Consider the following 18,851-nt stretch of genomic DNA (forward strand, 5'->3'; position numbering starts at 1 on the left):
GTTCGATAAAGCTCATATTTATATCCAAAAACCTCAGTTTACATTGGCGCCATGTTCAGAAATGCCTCCAAAATATCCGGAGAAATTGCAGAGAGCCACGTCAAATAACATAAATACTCATAATAAACTTTGATGAAAGATAGACGTTTTACATAGAATTAAAGATACACCTGTTCTTAATGCAACCGCTGTCAGATTTCAAAAAGCTTTACGGCAAAAGCACAATATTCAATAATCTGAGAACAGCGTTCAGCCACAAGGAAGCCATACAGTTACCCGCCAAATTGTGCAGTCAACAAAACTCATAAAAAGCATTATAAATCTTCCCTTTGCTGATCTTCGTCGGAATGCACTCCCAGGACTCCCACAAGAAATGTTTGTTTTGTTCGGTGATGTCCATCATTTATGTCCAAATAGCTATTTTTGTTAGCGTGTTTGGTAAACAAATCCAAAGTCAGAAAGCGCGTTCACTAAAAGCTGACAATGTCAAAAAGTTCTGTAACAGTCAGTAGAAACATGTCAAACGATGTGTTGAATCAATCTTTAGAATGTTTTTAACATAAATCTTCAGTAACGTTCCAAACGGAGAATTACATTGACTTCAGATGTGCGATGGGACAGAGCTCCCTCTCATGTGAACGCGCATGGCCAGGTCATGGTAGACCTGACAATTTCCTGTCTCCTTCGGTCCCACTACACAGTAGAGGCATCAGACAAGGTTCTACAGACTGTTGACATCTAGTGGAAGCCGTAGGAAGTGCAAAGTCATCCATATCCCACTGTGTGTTCTGTAGGGGCTGTGTTGAAAATCGACCAACCTCAGAATTCCCACTTCCTGTTTGGATTTTTTCTCAGGTTTTTGCCTGCCATATGAGTTCTGTTATACTTACAGACATCATTCAAACAGTTTTAGAAACTTCAGAGTGTTTTCTATCCAATACGAATAATATGCATATATTAGTAACTGGGACTGAGGAGCAGGCAGTTTACTATGGGCACCTCTGTGCATCTTTCATCCAAGCTACTCAATACTGCCCCTGCAGCCATAAGAAATTAAACAGCACGCTCATCACACAGGTGCACCTTGTGTTGGGTACAATTAAAGGCCACTCTAAAATGTGCAGTTGTCACACAACAGAATATCACAGATGTCTCAAGTTGAGGAAGTATGCAATTGGCATGCTGACTGCAGCAATCTTCACAAGAGCTGTTGCCAGAGAATTGAATGTTCAATTCTCTACCATAAGCCACTTCCAATGTTGTGTTAGAAAATTTGGCAGTACGTCTAATCGGCCTCACAACTGCAGACCGCATGTAACCACACCAGCTCATAAATGGACTGGTGATTTTAAAGTAGGGATATACACTGCTCAAAAAAATAAAGGGAACACTTAAACAACACAATGTAACGCCAAGTCAATCACACTTCTGTGAAATCAAACAGTCCACTTAGGAAGCAACACTGATTGACAATACATTTCACATGCTGTTGTGCAAATTGAATAGACAAAAGGTGGAAATTATAGGCAATTAGCAAGACACCCCCAATAAAGGAGTGATTCTGCAGGTGGTGACCACAGACCACTTCTCAGTTCCTATGCTTCCTGGCTGATGTTTTGGTCACTTTTGAATGCTGGCGGTGCTCTCACTCTAGTGGTAGCATGAGACGGAGTCTACAACCCACACAAGTGGCTCAGGTAGTGCAGCTCATCCAGGATGGCACATCAATGTGAGCTGTGGCAAGAAGGTTTGCTGTGTCTGTCAGCGTAGTGTCCAGAGCATGGAGGCGTTACCAGGAGACAGGCCAGTACATCAGGAGACGTGGAGGAGGCCAACAACCCAGCAGCAGGACCGCTACCTCCGCCTTTGTGCAAGGAGGAGCACTGCCAGAGCCCTGCAAAATGACCTCCAGCAGGCCACAAATGTGCAATCAGTGTTGCTTCCTAAGTGGACAGTTTGATTTCACAGAAGTGTGATTGACTTGGCGTTACATTGTGTTGTTTAAGTGTTCCCTTTATTTTTTTGAGCAGTGTATATGTGTTCCAACCACGAGCTTTAGTGTTAGAATAATAGACATGTCTCGTTTATTTGGGGCTTTTTTGCCAGCTGTTATACTTTGCTATTTACAATAGGTTACAACCCCCCTAGGCAGAAACATTATTTTTTATTTTTTATAAATTTTAACCCCTTTTCTCCCCAATTTTCGTGGTATCCAATCGCTATCTTGTCTCATCGCTACAACTCCCGTACGGCCTCGGGAGAGACGAAGGTCGAAAGCCATGCGTCCTCCGAAGCACAACCCAACCAAGCCGCACTGCTTCTTTAACACAGCGCGCCTCCAACCCGGAAGCCAGCCGCACCAATGTGTCGGAGGAAACACCGTGCACCTGGCCCCCTTGGTTAGCGCGCACTGCGCCCAGCCCGCCACAGGAGTCGCTGGAGCGCGATGAGACAAGGAAATCCCTACCGGCCAAATCCTCCCTAACCCGGACGACGCTGGCCCAATTGTGCGTCGCCCCACGAACCTCCCGGTCGCGGCCGGCTGCCACAGAGCCTGGGGGCGAACCCAGGGACTCTGGTGGCGCAGTTAGCACTGCGATGCAGTGCCCTAGACCACTGCGCCACCCGGGAGGCCCAGAAACATTATTTTGATGAAGGCAAAAAGCCTATTCATTATTCTAGGGGCCTACTTTTTTTCATGTTTAACAAAAGCCTGCCCACAAAGTTTAGTCTTACAAATCAAAAGAAAGCCACATTTGACACGTGTTATCTACTGGTTAAAAAGGGAATAATTGACACTCTAATGCCGTTAACTGTATGTCTAAACTCCCATTATACAGGTAATAGCACCCTGTTGAAACAGGAGTAAACGGTGAAGTGTTATTGAGACACGTTTCAGTAGCTGTGGGTTCAATGGCATTAGCCACTTTCATTTAAGGGGGGAAAAATTAACAAGTAGTCCTATCTAACGTAACAATGCTATAACATTAGTAATAACCGATATGCATCTTTTAAATTTTTTGCCACGGATATGAGGCGCTCATCAGTGCAGATTAAAGAAATGATTGCAGTTGATACGGAGCCATCGTCAATGGTTTACTTGAGTTGCGAGGTACATTTTTAAAGATTCAATTTAGTTTAAACTTTCACACCCATGAATTTGACCAGGCACTGGAAACTGTTTCCCTTTGCCTGATAAACACTGACTGACATTCTTTAATTAATTATTTATTTAAAGAGTTTCTTGTCGTACCAGCCCATCAAAATTCACAGCGTGTTTAGCCAGATCGTTGTAACCCTTGACTTTTGCAAACCCGTTGGTTTCAAAGCAAGGCTTACTTTACTTTATGACCGTTGTCTGTTTTATATGTGCCCCATGTTTAATCATTACAGGCTGCGCACAGACAGCAGGCCTCTGTACTCAGACATCCCCTCGTCATTCCTCTGAGAGACTGATGATGTTTTAATCATCACACCACAGGCGCTTAGTAGATCTGAGCACACACAGCCTGTTTCCCAGGATTAGTTGCACCTCACAGCCAAGACCATGTTTTGTTCCTCATTGAAATGCTGTGAAGGTGTCCCAATATTGATATTGGCTGCATGCCAGTGCATGTGCCCCAATGTTTTACTGGAGGGGCAAGAGTTGCCTTATGTTATAATATTTAGTAAAATCGTTTTATTCTTAGACGCCCCTTTCCTGCCCTGTTGCACAGCTCATTTGCATTTGTTGACCCACCTGCTGAGTGGAGTATTTATTTTTTCTTCTTCTCCTTCCCAATCCTTGCATTCGTAGCTCAGTCTATGAATTTGACAGTGGCTACATGGCATAGTCAGACTGGTTGAAACGTTAACCTCTGTGGGTATGGCTGTGTGTACTTTGTGCTGCCAGTATTATTGATCTGCCCTGGCTGTTCCTCCTCTCCTGCAGCAGTCTGTTACTGTTAACTCCCACCTGCCTGCCTGCTTTGTCCTCTCTGATCTGCCCATCTCTCCAAGGCTATATCTAATGAGTATTGACCCCATCTCCATGTCAGCTAGCAGTGGATAATGCTGCATTAGAAGTTATTCAGGAAAATCAATCGTATTACTAGCAAGCCTAGTGAGTTTTACAGGACAATGAGAACAATGTTTTTTAATGTAACATTTGTGAATGGTTTATGTCATTTGAGATCTGGATGGTGACTCATAGACTAATGAGTCAACAACTTCAACAACAATTGGCATACGACCTTGTGTAAAAAGGTCTTGGTTCCATCAGTGAACCCATTGTGTCTCTACCCCTTGTACTATGGCGTGAGTGTGGATCTCTGTGTGTGTTCCCTGCAGGCTCAGCAGATGCTCTCTGCCTGCCTGGAGAAGGTAGATGTGTCCAACACAGAGGGCTACGACATCTTCATTGCTCAACTCAAAGAAGGACTGAAGAATACCTCACACGAGACTGCAGCCAATCACAAAGTGGCCAAGGTGAGTCACACTCCGCGCTCTGGGAGGAGGCGAACCGTGTCACAACTTGCCTACTAACCCATATTCATGTTGTGTTATGGTGTTTTCTGCTGTTATGTCTTTCCACTGCAGATGGTCAGAATTGTTACATATAATAGTGTTAGACAAATGCACCAAGCAGGTGTAGTGGTTCGCTTCAGTTGTCTAACATAACACATCTCTGTTTGTACTGTGACACCGCAAGTCGTCAATCACCTGTTAGAGCGTATGCCAGAGGTTGAACAAGTTTGTTCATTGACTGTGCAGCAGTGCAAACATTAGGCAAATTTGCTTTTGATTATTCAAAACTTGCCAGCTCTTATTAGTAGGGCTGACAGTCAGTTACTGTTATTCTGCTCGCAGCAGTCAGTGACTTACACGAAAATGCATTAAGTTTAATGTATAGTGTGCGTAGCTCGTTGACACATTCTAATCAGTGCTAGGCTAGGGAACTGATAGAGCAGTGTCTGCTGCTGGGCCAGAGCTGTCATCTCCTGTGGCTGAGGTGTTGCTCAGATATAACAGCTCTAACACCAGAGAATGCCAGTTCTTCAGTAATGTGTAGCAAAGTCAAAGGAGACTAAAGAGGATGCTATTTTAATTTAAAGGTATTGTGGGATTGAAATGGGAATGCTGATTTGAGGTATTTAGTCTAGGCCTATATGGTGTCTAGGGCCGTGACGGTCATGACATTTTGGACTACTGTTATTGGCCAAATGAGTGGTCACAGCAATTTGGTTACCTTTTTTTGTCCTCATCTGCTCCTGACTGCATATGCTGCCATAGAAATGTAATGAATAGAATGGGCGTCCCCGTTCAAGTCAATGATGGTATAATGGGTGGACTGGCGGCCATTGCAAGTGTAGCTTTTGGACAAAGCAGGAAGTAAAATCAGGAAGTTTACCTAGGGCTCTAAATTGATATGTTTTGTTGGTAGCACTGGTGCTCCCAATTAAAAAAAGAAACATACAAAATAAGCTAGGAGCACCACATGAAATGTAATTGATTGAGATACAGCCTATATTGGGTCTGTATGAATTCTAGCTACTTTTTGTTGTGCCCGAGAAACACATTTGTTACACTGTAAATGCATTAGTTTATTATAAAAGCTAAAATGTTGATACAATTACCTGTCAATGAAATGAGTCATTTGTGGAATATTAGGTTTGTACATTGAGTAAAATCACTAATTTGGTGAATTACACTGAATTTAAAAATACATAAATCATAATAATCAGGATTGTGATGACAACATGCGTTCATTGCTATGATCATTGATCTCCTGAAGCAGAAATCCCATTTCCTTTCTGTTTGTGCCCCCAAATGTTTGAATATACTGGTAAAGTTACCAGGTTGTTAGCTAGTTAGCTAAGGAGGTAACATGACTGAACAAAGTGTAAACAAATGGTTAATGATGTGCGAGTAGTTTTAGAATGGCCAATGAGATGGTTTAGGGATGTAAAAGCGGCAATCCGATATTGGATCAAAATGTTGCTCCGGTAATATGGGTCAGATCTTCAAAAGCAAGCCGTGTACGCTGTAACGGTTGTGCAACCATGACTCTAACAAAGCTGCACTTGCTTGTTTCTCTAGGGCACTCAGAAACAACTATCTGGGATATTTAGTTCATAGTCGCACAGTGCTCCCAAAATAAAACTAGTCGCACAGCCAAATATTTTCTTGCATATTGTGACAAACTTGGTCGCACTTTAGTGCGCTGAGAGTACACATCAATATGTTTTGTGATTTGTTGATTCAACTGACATTACAAAAAATAAATCCAATTGCATGAGCCACATCAGTTATCATTTGAATGAAAATGATGCATTACCCTGAAAATGATTGAATCACAATATCAGGCAGCCATTGCGAGTGTACCCATGAGTTTACCAGTCAAATTGCCGGTGTTAAAGGTTCCTAGCCTTTTTTATTCATTCTATTTTTATGCGACTTAACTGCACGGGTGCCCGGCCGTCCTTCTGTTTGTTCCACACAAAAAAAATGTAAACGTTCATGACCTTTTTATTTAATTTTCATGACGGTGTTTATCCATAACTGTCAGTGACAAGTTATACGGTAATTGTGCCAGCCCTAATCGTATGATTTTTAATTTGGTAGCCTTCTCCTTCCCTTGATATTGTGTTGCTCTGTGGATGGATGAGTGTGGTTTTGGTTCTAGCAAAAACAGTGATTCTTCAATCGGCTTATAATTCCCCCACACACTCCCAAACCAGATCCCTTTATGTTCAGTGCAGGTTTAACAAAGAGGAAAGACTGTGGTTGTGTGACATTGGATTTGTCTCTTTGATTATGCGTACATGCGCTCTCTTTCAGTGCTGGTGAGATCCTGAGACCTGACTGCAGTCTGCGACAAAGAGCAGAAACTGCAGACCTCATCGGCATATTAATAGCCAGAGCAGGGGGACGAGCACCGCTTATGTCCCAATGCCCACTCTCCACTCTGTGTAATTGAACCTGGGCTAAAACAAATCAGAATGTCAATCTTAACATCACCTCCCTCGATGTGTAGAGTTTGGCCAGAAAGCTATCGGTGTGTAATGTGAAAGCCAAGGCACTGGGAATTCCCTATTTACTCACCCCTTTACTTCCTCCTCCAGAATTTGATGGATCTCTCCTGGTATGTGCTGGGCTGCCAAGGGCTGAGGACGCTGCCTTACCACTAGCTCTGTGGGCCTCCCTGCCAGTGTGCTTCTGCAGCAAACCATCATCCATTACACTGACTCCAATTGGAGTACAATCTGCTAGTCACTGGCGGATGGTGAGGCTGGTCCAAGTTCAACATGAGCCTTTAAGACTCCCCACGTGTTACACACTCGGTGTCTTAATATATATGTGTCCTGCCGGCCATAAAACGCCCACAAGAAAAGGATATTTGTTCTTATACAATTTTTTATGAATATCTTAGTTTATAAATCCACTTCCGTCTCACCATTGTCCTCTGCCTTACCCTCGTATATTGTTGTGTTTCTGCCATGCAGCACAACACCCGCCCTTTGGCTATGCTCCAAATATTTTTAAACACACCTCTATGTAGAGAGATTAAGCTCTCACTCACATAGGACTGGGTGACCTGCTAGTTCAGTCTTATTTAACAGGGATGTGTGTGTCTTTGTAAGATAATCTTGTTCTATAACCAGTGAGTTACTCCACACTAGGGGACATGTTCCATTTCAAGAATAAATAACTTTTCTCCTGGGTAACCCGGTATTTCCCGCCAAAACAGGAGGTGTCGTTCTAAAGCATATACAACCATCGTACAGGATCATGTGCGACGTATATACATAAAATCTAACTTTAATGGTAATTCTAAAGCAATAGTCATCGATAATCTTACAAGGTTTTGTTTTATGATAGTTAAATAAATCAACACCTGACAAAGTAGAATGTTGGTCAAATACACTTAGGCTAGCATACATCCTATCCAAATATAGCTACGGCATAAAATACATTTAAATGTTAACATAAACTTTGTGTTGACGTTGAAGAAGACACCCAGTAGGCTACGAGCTGAGAGGGGATCTACACAGCACAGTGGAGGAAGTGAGGAAGATTGCACATAACTTTAGCAAGTCAGAGGTCAGTGATGACATGCTACAGGGGTAGGCAACGTGAAGAGAGTGGGAAAGGGCTCAAGTTCAAATTGGACTGCAGCACACGTTTGGAACAGTCTGGCCGATATGGTAGATGTGTGTACCGCAATACTGTTTGCAATAGCATGGTAGGAGAAGCTGTCGCTCGCAGCAATTTCTGCTAGAATTTCATCCAGTGCTTACATCGCCTTGAGGTAAGACTGCATCGTTCTAGAACGTTTTGCCGCCAAACCCCCCTGTTCTCTTGCTGAAGCCCCCTCTACACTTGCATTGGAACACTTGCATGGATGTAGGTCCGGATGAAACTTGTTGTCGAACCGTCTGGTGTAGGCTCCATTTCATTTTGCCCTTGCAGATGTAGCTATCTTCCTCGGTGGCATTAGTTTTAGTGAAGATTTACGCAGCTGAATTAATAAAAGTAGGTAGGCCTACCCTACCGTGGGAAGCCAGATTTAGACATTGCATATTACTGTTCCGTTTCACGTCATGCTGTTCATATGAATAATAAATGATAATTTACCGGTTTATTTATCCCGGGAAACGGGAGTGGGTTTGGTAGGGAACTCTCTGAAATCTCTAACTTGGTTCCCACTATTAAACCCCAGACACGACTCTGTTTACTCATGCACGTATTTTTAGCACTGGTTCCATCACTTCCATTGCTGAGAACCATGGTAGAAGAATCCGCTCCTCGGCCTTCAGCACCAACCAGCACTCTGTTACATCAAGATCACTTTGCTGTTGCACTATTTCATTTAGTGCCCAGTGATATATCTTGGTATACCGTGACGTACCTATATTGTGAACGTTTTTTGTTGTTGTATTTGTCTCCCTTGTATTAAAATAAATACACCAAGGCCTGATATTGGAAGTTTACCCAACGTCCAACCTCTCTTCCTTTTTAACTCACAATCCTGTAACAATCAACTTCTGTCCCAATAATGAATTTCGCTTTTCACTTTCCAACTGGCCTCACAGAATTTACATACATTGTATAATACATACATTGTATAATATATAGGAAATGGGGCAAACCATGGTGGTTTAATTTTTATTTGTACCAGCAGGGATGGGATGCGGTATTACAAAAATTCAACTAGGCTCGCTGGACACTGCTCTCTCCTCTTTCCCCTAACACTGTCTGTCCCTCTCTCTCCAGTGGGCAACAGTGACGTTTCATCTTCCACACCATGTGCTAAAGTTGGTCGCCAGTGCCATCGTGACTGAGCTGAAGAAGATCAACCAGAACGTCGCTGCCTTGTCTGTGGCCTCGTCCATCATGGACAGGCTCTCCTACCTCTTACCAAGTGCACGGCCTGAGCTGGGGGTGGGCCCAGGGCGCTCTGTAGATAGGTGAGCAGGACCTTAAACCATGACAAACCTCAATGCACCAGAGGTGTTAATGACTCAAATAACCTCATCTCGCCAATACCAATCAGATGTATTTCGTTCCTTTTGCCTATATTTCTGTATTGACAAGTTGACCCTTGCTGTCTGTCTTTCAGATCATTGATGTACAGTGAGGCAAATAGGAGAGAAACATTCATGTCGTGGCCCCATGCCGGGTACAGGTGGGCACAGCCTGACCCCATGGCCCAAGCAGGATTTTACCACCAGGTAGGCAGTGTAAGGACACCTCCTCTCCCATCATCTCTCCCTCTAATGCTTACATAGTGAAGAAAAATGTACATTTGATCCTCCAATTACATGTTTATAATGCACGCACACAGTAGTTTGCATGCCGTTTGAGACTCAAGTTGCGGCATGACACATTATTGCTGATGCAGTATAAAGAGGCATAATATTTCTGTACATAAAGTGTAAAAGATTAGCTGTTTTTTTTATTGTGTATAGCTGAGCCTCATGATGCTTGGCTTGGAGTTCCTTCCTGTTGTGAAATTCCTTTTCTCTCTCTGCAGCCTGCCTCTACCGGTGATGACAGGGCAATGTGTTTCACATGCAGTGTCTGCCTAGTGTGTTGGGAGCCCACTGATGAACCATGGTGAGTCACTCATTAGTGCTGAGCGATTAACCAACATTTTGTAAATTTTTGGGATTATAATAGAATTTAGTGACCGGCGTCGGTTCAATTACTTGAATTCATTCATTTCGGGGTTGTTTTTGTTGTCCTAAAGAGTCGTTTCTCTAGAGAGAAATCCAATAATTCACAAGAGAAATCAACTCTTGCGCTATGTGAGGTGCTGGCGCTGTAGTTTTCATTAAACAAATATTCAGTCTAGTTCAGCGCAGAAAGGTGGTAATTAACTACAGTCACCATAATCCATTGCACCATTTATTTCAGTCTTGGACATGGGCCAGAGAGAAAGAGGCGAAGCGAGAGGTTACACTCAACAAAATCTGTCCAAAATAATCCCAATGCATTTCTATTGGTTTATTTTGGACCTAACCTTGTTGCCTGCCTTGAGGACAACGACTCCCAATCTTAGGGCAGAGGCATGAGCATCTCGTCATTATTTACAGATCTCTGGACGCACAGATCTCTGGACGCACAAAAAAACTCTAACATCATTGTAATGTCATTATTTTATATTGGCTTTTAATGCATTTAAAACAAATCTCAAACCGTGACTACTTTTAAATAATTTAACTGAAATGGAACCGATCACAAAAACTACTAATCGCTCCGCACTCTCTCTCTCTCTCTCTCTCACTCTCACACACACCACAGAACATTCAGATCGCACAATCATTTACCTCTAAACAACATAATGACCATGACCTCCGCCTTCTCGTCAGGTCCGAGCACGAGCGACATTCCCCCAACTGTCCGTTTGTGAAGGGTGAGCACACCCAGAACGTTCCCCTGTCCGTCACGCTCGCCACCAGCCCCGCCCAGTTCCCCACCCCCGACGGCTCAGATAAGATCGCCTGCTACGGCTTCGGCAGCTGCCCCCACTTCCTGGCAGCCGCCACAAAGCGTGGCAAAATCTGCATCTGGGACGTGTCCAAGCTCATGAAGGTAAGGCTGCGCGGTGTGGTGGAAACGTGATAGTGATGACAACGTGAAGGTTTGATCTGGCCCTAGGAGCACTGGTGAAGTCAATATTTCAAAGTAATGTCATTGGGTAAAGAAGTAGAGTTTTGCTGATATCTGCCTCCATGCTATGCTTTTGGTGTGTGTGTGTGGGTGGTTGTCTGGGTGGCATGAGCGTGAGTCCTGGATGTCAGACTTTATTGACATACATAAAACTTATGAAGTCATGAATAAATAATACATGTATCTCTATATGGCTGTTGTTATTTCTGTTTGATTTGATGATTCATGATTTCTTTCCCCTCAGGTGCACTTGAAATTTGAAATCAACCCCTACGACCCGGCGATCCTGCGACAGCTGATTCTGTCTGGGAGCGAGCAGGCCCTGGGGACCCAGGAGTCCAGGAGGCCTACCTTAGCCTGGCTAGAGGACTCCTCAAGCTGCTCAGACATACCAAAACTAGAGGGGGACAGGTACTACTGGACACACTTACTCGATGCACACCTAGTGTATGTGTATGTGTAAAAAAAAAAAAAGGAAATCTGTTAGGACCTTTTTTTCTTTGTTTCTCTGCCAGTGATGACCAGTTGGAGGACTCTGACAGTGAAGAGCATTCCAGATCAGAGTCAGTGACGGGTATGAAGCCACTCTTCAAATCTTCTTACTCTTTCGGTCCGTAGACTACTTTCTAGGTATCCATAAGATGGCCAATCGCATTTATTTGTGTCTTTCCTGTTCCCAGGCCACCCGTCCCAGAGGGAGAGCATGGAGGTGAGCCTGGGCGTAACAGCGCTCAGCGTCCTGCAGCAGCCAGAGAAGCTCCAGTGGGAGGTTGTGGCCAGCGTGTTGGAGGACACAGTCAAGGACCTGGAGGAGCTGGGTGCCAACCCTTCCCTGGCCCAGGCCAAGGCCGACAAGGCCAAGGAGAAGCCCCCAGAGCACCACAACATTCCTTTCCCCTGCCTGCTGGCTGGAGGCCTGCTCAGTTACCTTGCTGCCTCACTCCCCTCCTCCCGCCGCTCCATGGACGGCCCCCTTAGGACTCAGGGCCCCGAGCCTCTCCATGTTGTGCCTGACCAGGGCCCCATGGAGATAGAGACCTGTAACCTCCCTCCCTTGGAGCTGGGCTCGCCCAACTCGGCCGCGCCCACTGTGCGCAGGACTATGCCCGTGCTCTTGCTCTACAGCTTCAAGGAGTCGGAGGAGAAGTCGTCGGGCAAGGTGTTTGCCCAGATGAACAATCTGATGAGCAAGGGGCTGCACGAGGAGGGCTTCTCCGTGCCGCAGATTATCGAGATGGAGTTTGACACCCACGAGCAGCTGCTGCTCCAGGACCCGCCCATCACCTACATCCAGCAGTTTGCAGACGCTGCCGCCAACTTAGCCACCCTGGACGGGGACAAGTGGAGCTCGCTTGCGCCGCGGCCGGGAGCCCTGGTGCAGTGTTTGCGGCTGCCCAAGCAGCTGGAGGAGGAGAACCTCTACGTGGACTCCATCACGCCCTGCTCAGACGGTGTGCACCTGCTGGTGGGGCTACAGCCCTGCTCTGTGGAGTCTCTCAGTGCCATCAACCAGGTGGAGGTCCTCAACAACCTCAACCGCCTCCACTCAGCCCTCTGCAGCCGCCGCAAGGGAGAGCTCCAGCCCCTGCCCACACTGGCCAACGGACACGAAGCCCTCGCCTCCGCCTCGCCCCCTCAGACCCCACTCATCCTGCCCCCGCCTGACCAGCAGCAGCAACAGCCGTCCAGGGCCCTGGGAGGCTGTGGGGGTGGAGGCTACCTGGCCCTCTACAAGCTCAACTACTCCACCCGCATTGTCACTCTGGAGGAGGAGCCTGTCAAGGTGCAGCACATCAGAGACCCCCGGGACGCCGTCACCTCCCTCATTCTGCTCCCGCCAGACGTGCTGGACGGGAGGGAAGACGACAGCGAGGAGGCCCCCGAGGAGAAACCTCAGCGTGGGCTTAAAAATGGCACTGGCTGCGGCCATGGGTCTGGGTGTGGGCCAGGGACTGGTACCAGCAGCACCAAGGTGAAGCAGGCAGACGTGGCCGGACTGGGCCACCTGGTGGTCACCACTCAGGCAGGGTACATCATGATCCTAGACCTTTCCACTTTGGAGGTCCTGGCCAAAGTGGAGCCGCCCAAGACGGATGGGACTGTGAATGAGATTGACCCTTTCGTCTCTGTCACCTACTGCTCCGGGACTGACCGCCTGTGCGCTTGCACTAAAGGTGAGGACTGACTCAGAGTCTAGGGCAGAAATGGCGTTACTTAGATTCCCCAGGTTTTAATAGTACAACATAATCTGCATCATTGTAATAATCTGCCAACGCCTGGATAAGTGATTACTATATATGATACAACAATGAAAAAATATGACCTGCTGTGTGTGTGTGTGTGTGTGTGTGTGTGTGTGTGTGTGTGTGTGTGTGTGTGTGTGTGTGTGTGTGTGTGTGTGTCTGACATGTGAGCAAGGCCTGGAGGGGGTAATGTGTTCTAGGGAGTCAGGTTTGTTTTTGAACACTTGTGTGGCCTGGTCCACCAGCTGTTTTACAGTCTGTGCTGCAGGCTGGCATTCATCGAAAGTAGAAAAAGAAACAAGTGGGGGTTTTAAATAATTTCACTATTGGAATAGTATCATGAATTTTTGTAGAATATCTGTATATTCTAAATAAATGTTATTATTTTTGTTGTTACTTGCGTTTTTAACCTGAGCACTGCTGCGCGAGGGAGAGAGGCTGGTGCGCTATTGCTGCAGCGGAGCCGGTGTGTGTGTGAGATTGAAGTCTGCAGACGGAGGGAGGTAGAGAGAGATGCAGTAGCCAAGGCTAGCTTGTAACTAACTTTGCGTTATGGTTTGCAAGCACTAGGGTAGTGAATTGATGTTAGCTTCAGCTGAAAGGTGGCAAGGAAGTTAGCCTACAAAGCTGGAAGCTACTGTAATGTTTTGCGAACAGTAATTAGTAGTTTCAAAATTTCTACATGGCGGGTTGCATTATTCAAGTATCTTAACTTCTGTGGAGCTAGCATGAATTTGGCCTGCGGTTGATTTTTTTTAAAACAATCTAATAATTTGGACATAAGACTGTAAAAACCCTAGCAAATCAGCTCCAAATGATTTTAATTTTGAAAATCTGTTTCAAAGTATTCCTAAGCATAATAGAGAGATGCAGTTGAAGTTGGAAGTTTACATACACCTTAGCCAAATACATTTAAACTCAGTTTTTCACAATTCCTGGCATTTAATCCTATTAAAAAGTCCCTGTTTTAGGTAAGTTAGAATAAGAGTAGAGTGATTTATTTCAGATTTAATTTCTTTCATCACATTCCCAGTGGGTCAGAAGTTTACATACTAATTGAGTGTATTTGGTAGCATTGCATTTAAATTGTTGAACTTGGTTCAAATGTTCTGGCTAGCCTCCCACAAGCTTTCCACAGTAAATTGAGTGAATTTTGGCCCATTCCTCCTGACAGAGCTGGTGTAGCTGAGTCAGGTTTGTAGGCCTCCTTGCTCGCATATGCTTTTTCAGTTTTGCCCACAAATTTTCTACAGGATTGAGGTCAGGGCTTTGTGAAGGCCACTCTAATACCTTGACTTTGTTGTCCTTAAGCCATTTTGCCACAACTTTGCGAGTGTGCTTGGGGTCATTGTCCATTTGGAAGACCCATTTGCGATCAAGCTTTAACTTCCTGACTGATGTCTTGAGATGTTGCTTCAATATATACACATCATTTTCCTGCCTTATGATGCCATCTATTTTGTGAAGTGCACCAGTCCCTGCTGCAGCAAGGCACCCCCACAACATGATCCTGCCACCCCCGTGCTTCACGGTTGGGATGGTGTTCTTCAGCTTGCAAGCCTCCCCCTTTTTCCTCCTAACATAACGATGGTCATTATGGCCAAACAGTTATATTTTTGTTTCCTCAGACCAGAGGACATTTCTCCAAATAGTACGATCTTTGTCCCCATGTGCAGTTGCAAACCGTAGTCTGGCTTTTTTATGGCGGTTTTGGAGCAGTGGCTTCTTCCTTGCTGGGTGGCCTTTAGGGTTATGTCGATATAGGACTCGTTTTACTGTGGTAACTTTTACTATACCGTAGATACTTTTGTACCTGTTTCCTCCAGCATCTTCACAAGGTCCTTCGCTGTTGTTCTGGGATTGATTTGCACTTTTCGCAAACAAAGTACGTTCATCTCTAGGAGACAGAACGCATCTCCTTCCTGAGCGGAATGACGGCTGCGTGGTCCCATGGTGTTTATATTTGCGTACTATTGTTTGTACAGATGAATGTGGTACCTTCAGGCATTTGGAAATTGCTCCCAAGGATGAACTAGACTTGTGGAGGTCTACAATTATTTTTCTGAGGGCTTGGCTGATTTCTTTAGATTTTCCCATGATGTCAAGCCAAGAGGCACTGGGTTTGAAGGTAGGCCTTGAAATACATCCACGGGTACACCTCCAATTTACTCAAGTGATGTCAATTAGCCTATCAGAAGCTTCTAAAGCCATGACATAATTTCTGGAATTTTCCAAGCTGTTTATTAAAGGCACAGTCAACTTAGTGTATGTAAACTTCTGACCCACTGGAATTGTGATACAGTGAATTATGTGAAATAATCTGTCTGTTAACAATTGTTGGAAAAATTACTTGTCATGCACAAAGTAGATGTCCTAACAAACTATAGTTTTGGCAAGTCTGTTAACAAGAAATTTGTTGAGTGGTTGAAAACGGGTTTTAATGACTCCAACCTAAGTGTATGTAAACTTCCGACTTCACCTGTATGTGATTGTATACAAACCTAAGCAAGGTTTGAAATGGTTTTGGTTAAAAATATATCTGTTTGTGCTTCTTGTTGTCAGTTTGCAGTGTACAGATTGTTTGTAGTTATGTTACGGCCCCCTGACCATCTGCTCAAGAAAAGAATCGGCTCTTGGCTGAATCTAGTTGATGATCCCTGGGCTAGAGCTAGAAAAGAGTGGAGCAGCCACTGCGCACTCGAGCTAGGAGATTTCAGCTGCACTTTCAATCAGTACACGATGTGAGGCTTGTTTGACAGAAGTACTGAATGTAACAAATTCTACTACAGAACCTTTTTTTTCATGTTCTAGTATGGATCAAGTATAGACGTTTCGGTATACTGTGCGACACTTTATAGCCTACTCCTCAGCATTTTTTTTATATTGCATTGCATTATTGAACTATCACTCAACTTTTTACACACATCGAGTCACTTTGCCACTTGGTTTGGCCAACATAAACTACAAGCTACTTGAAGGATACCGGTCGTCACTAGTTACCAAATGTCATAGTCACATGCGCTGAATACAACAGGTGTGGACTTTCCAGTGAAATGCTTACTTACGAGCCCCTTCTCAACAGTGCAGAGTTAAAAAGCAATTAATAATAAAGGAAATAGTAACAATAAAAACGAGGCTATATATAAGTAGTACCAGTACAGAGTGAATATGCAGGGGTACGAGGTAATGAATCATTTAGTGTCATGGAAACTATTCAGACCCCTTGACTAATTTCACATTTTGTTGTTACTGCCTGAATTCAAAATGGATTAAAGATTTTTTTCCTCACTCATCTTTGCAAATGTATAAACAAATAAAATACAGAAATATCTAATTTACATAAGTATTCAATGACTTAATACTTTGCAGAAGCACCTTTGGCAGCAATTACAGCTGTGAGTCTATCTGGGTAAGTCTCTAAGAGCTTTCCACACCTGGAGTGTGCAACATTTGCCCATTTATTTATTTTTAATTTGATTTTTTTTTAATTCTTCAAGCTCTGTCCAATTAGTTGTTGATTATTGCTAGACAACCATGTTCAGGTCTTGCCATAGATTTTCAATTAGATTTAAGTAAAAACTGTAACTAGGCCACTCAGGAACATTCATGGTAGATTTGGCCCTGTGTTTTAGGTTATTGTCCTGCTGAAAGATTAATTCATCTCCCAGTGTCTGGTGGATCGCTGAGTGAACCAGGTTTTCCTCTCGGATTTTGCCTGTGCTTAGCTCCATTCCATTTTTTTTTTTAATCCTGAAAAACTGGGTCGCCAGGTCGCCTAGTGGTTACAACGTTGGGCTAGTAACTGAAAGGTTGCTAGATCGAATGCCTGAGCTAACAAGGTAAAAATCTGTCGTTCTGCCCCTGAACAAGGCAGTTAACCCACTGTTCCTAGGCCGTCATTGTAAATAAGAATTTGTTCTTAACTGACTTGTCTAGTTTAAAAAAAAAAACAATACCTATAACATGATGCAGCCATCACTATGCTTAGAAATATGGTGGTAATCAGTATTATGCTGTGGGCAAATCCAATACTTTGTATTCAAGACAAAAAGTGAATTTCTTGTTGCCTTGTTGCAAACAGGATGCATGTTTTAGAATATTTTTTTATTTAGTACAGGCTTCCTTTTGACTTTGTAAATTAGGTTACTGTTGTGGCGCCACTACAATGTTGTTGATCCGTCCTCAGTTTTCTCCTATCACAGCCATTAAACTCTGTAGTTGTCCCTTCCTCTCTGGCAACTGAGTTAGGAATGTATCTTTGTAGTGACTGGGTGTATTGATACACCATCCAAAGTGTAATTAATAACTTCACCATACTCACCATATTCAATGTCTGCTTTTTATTTTTGTTGCCTTCTACCAATAGGTGCCTTTTGTGAGGCATTGGAAAACCTCTCTGATCTTTGTGGTTGAATCTGTGTTTAAAATGCATTGTTCAACTGAGGGACCTCACAGTTATCTGTATGTGTGGGGTACATAGATGAGGTAGTCATTAAAAAATCATGTTAGAACACTTATTGCACACAGAGTGAGTCCATGCAATTTATTATGTGACTTGTTAGCACGGTTTTTACTCATTAATTTATTTAGGCTTGCCATGACAAAGGGGTTGAATATTTAATGACTCAACAAAGGGGTTGAATATTTAATGACTCAAGACATTGCAGCCTTTAATTTTTTAATTTGTAAAGAAAAGAAGAAAAAAAATACAATTCCACTTTGACTTTATGGGGTAGTGTGTCGGCCAGTGACAAATCTAAATGTAATCCATTTTAAATTCAGGCTTTAACAACAATGTGGAAAAGTAAAGGGTTGTGAATCATTTCTGAAGGAACTGTGTACCCTGTGTACAATGAAGGAACTGTGTACAATGTCACATGGATATTTTAACTTAGAAAAAGCTTTTTCAGTGTTAAAATAGGCTTAATTTCTCACAAATTATATTCAAAAGTATTCTAATACCAAAGTCTGTTCGAATATTTGAAGAACTGTGCACATCATAGTTTTCAAGCAGGGATGAGTGATTTTAAGGGAAAATTAATTTCTTTGGTAGAGCAGTTATTGTGTTAAAATGACAAATATGCAGAAATGTATTTATGACGTCTTTGGATCCATTTCACATTAAGAATGTTAAGTCTGACTTCAGTTATCTAACCCCCCCTTCTAGGTGGAGAACTTCATTTCCTTCAAATTGGAGGTGTGTGTGACGATGTAGATGACAGCGACATTTTTGTCGATGGCCCCCTTTCTAAAGGGGCTGAACAGCTGTTGGAGGGGACGAAGCCCTCCTCCTCCAATCCCTCGAGCCCAGGGATCACAGGTAGGAGACACAGACCCCTTTACACTTCACGTCCCTGCTGCTTCTCCGCTCATTCAATAACTGTGCAGCCCTATTGCCTCATTTCACTTTTGCTGACTATGAACACCTATGAAATGTATTTAATGGATTTTGAT

The 18,851-nt window shown here is 43.8% G+C and overlaps 1 protein-coding gene across 20 annotated transcripts in view; it reads left to right on the top strand.

Annotated features, from left to right (window-relative positions):
- birc6 (baculoviral IAP repeat containing 6) overlaps positions 1 to 18,851 on the top strand; it is a 154,206-nt gene that overhangs the window by 5,480 nt on the left and 129,875 nt on the right. For 16 of the 20 annotated variants that reach the window (XM_055902246.1, XM_055902249.1, XM_055902251.1 and 13 more), the window contains exons 3-11: positions 4,330 to 4,467; positions 9,256 to 9,449; positions 9,602 to 9,722; positions 10,016 to 10,098; positions 10,854 to 11,076; positions 11,399 to 11,565; positions 11,670 to 11,728; positions 11,835 to 13,328; positions 18,565 to 18,717. In XM_055902246.1, coding sequence (XP_055758221.1) covers positions 4,330 to 4,467; positions 9,256 to 9,449; positions 9,602 to 9,722; positions 10,016 to 10,098; positions 10,854 to 11,076; positions 11,399 to 11,565; positions 11,670 to 11,728; positions 11,835 to 13,328; positions 18,565 to 18,717 — 2,632 coding nt within the window. The remainder of the gene's footprint in view (positions 1 to 4,329; positions 4,468 to 9,255; positions 9,450 to 9,601; positions 9,723 to 10,015; positions 10,099 to 10,853; positions 11,077 to 11,398; positions 11,566 to 11,669; positions 11,729 to 11,834; positions 13,329 to 18,564; positions 18,718 to 18,851) is intronic. The other 4 variants (XM_055902248.1, XM_055902265.1, XM_055902259.1 and 1 more) reach the window with 1 other exon arrangement.

Source organism: Salvelinus fontinalis, chromosome 37 (genome assembly GCF_029448725.1).
Source record: "Salvelinus fontinalis isolate EN_2023a chromosome 37, ASM2944872v1, whole genome shotgun sequence".
Lineage (NCBI taxonomy): Eukaryota > Metazoa > Chordata > Actinopteri > Salmoniformes > Salmonidae > Salvelinus > Salvelinus fontinalis.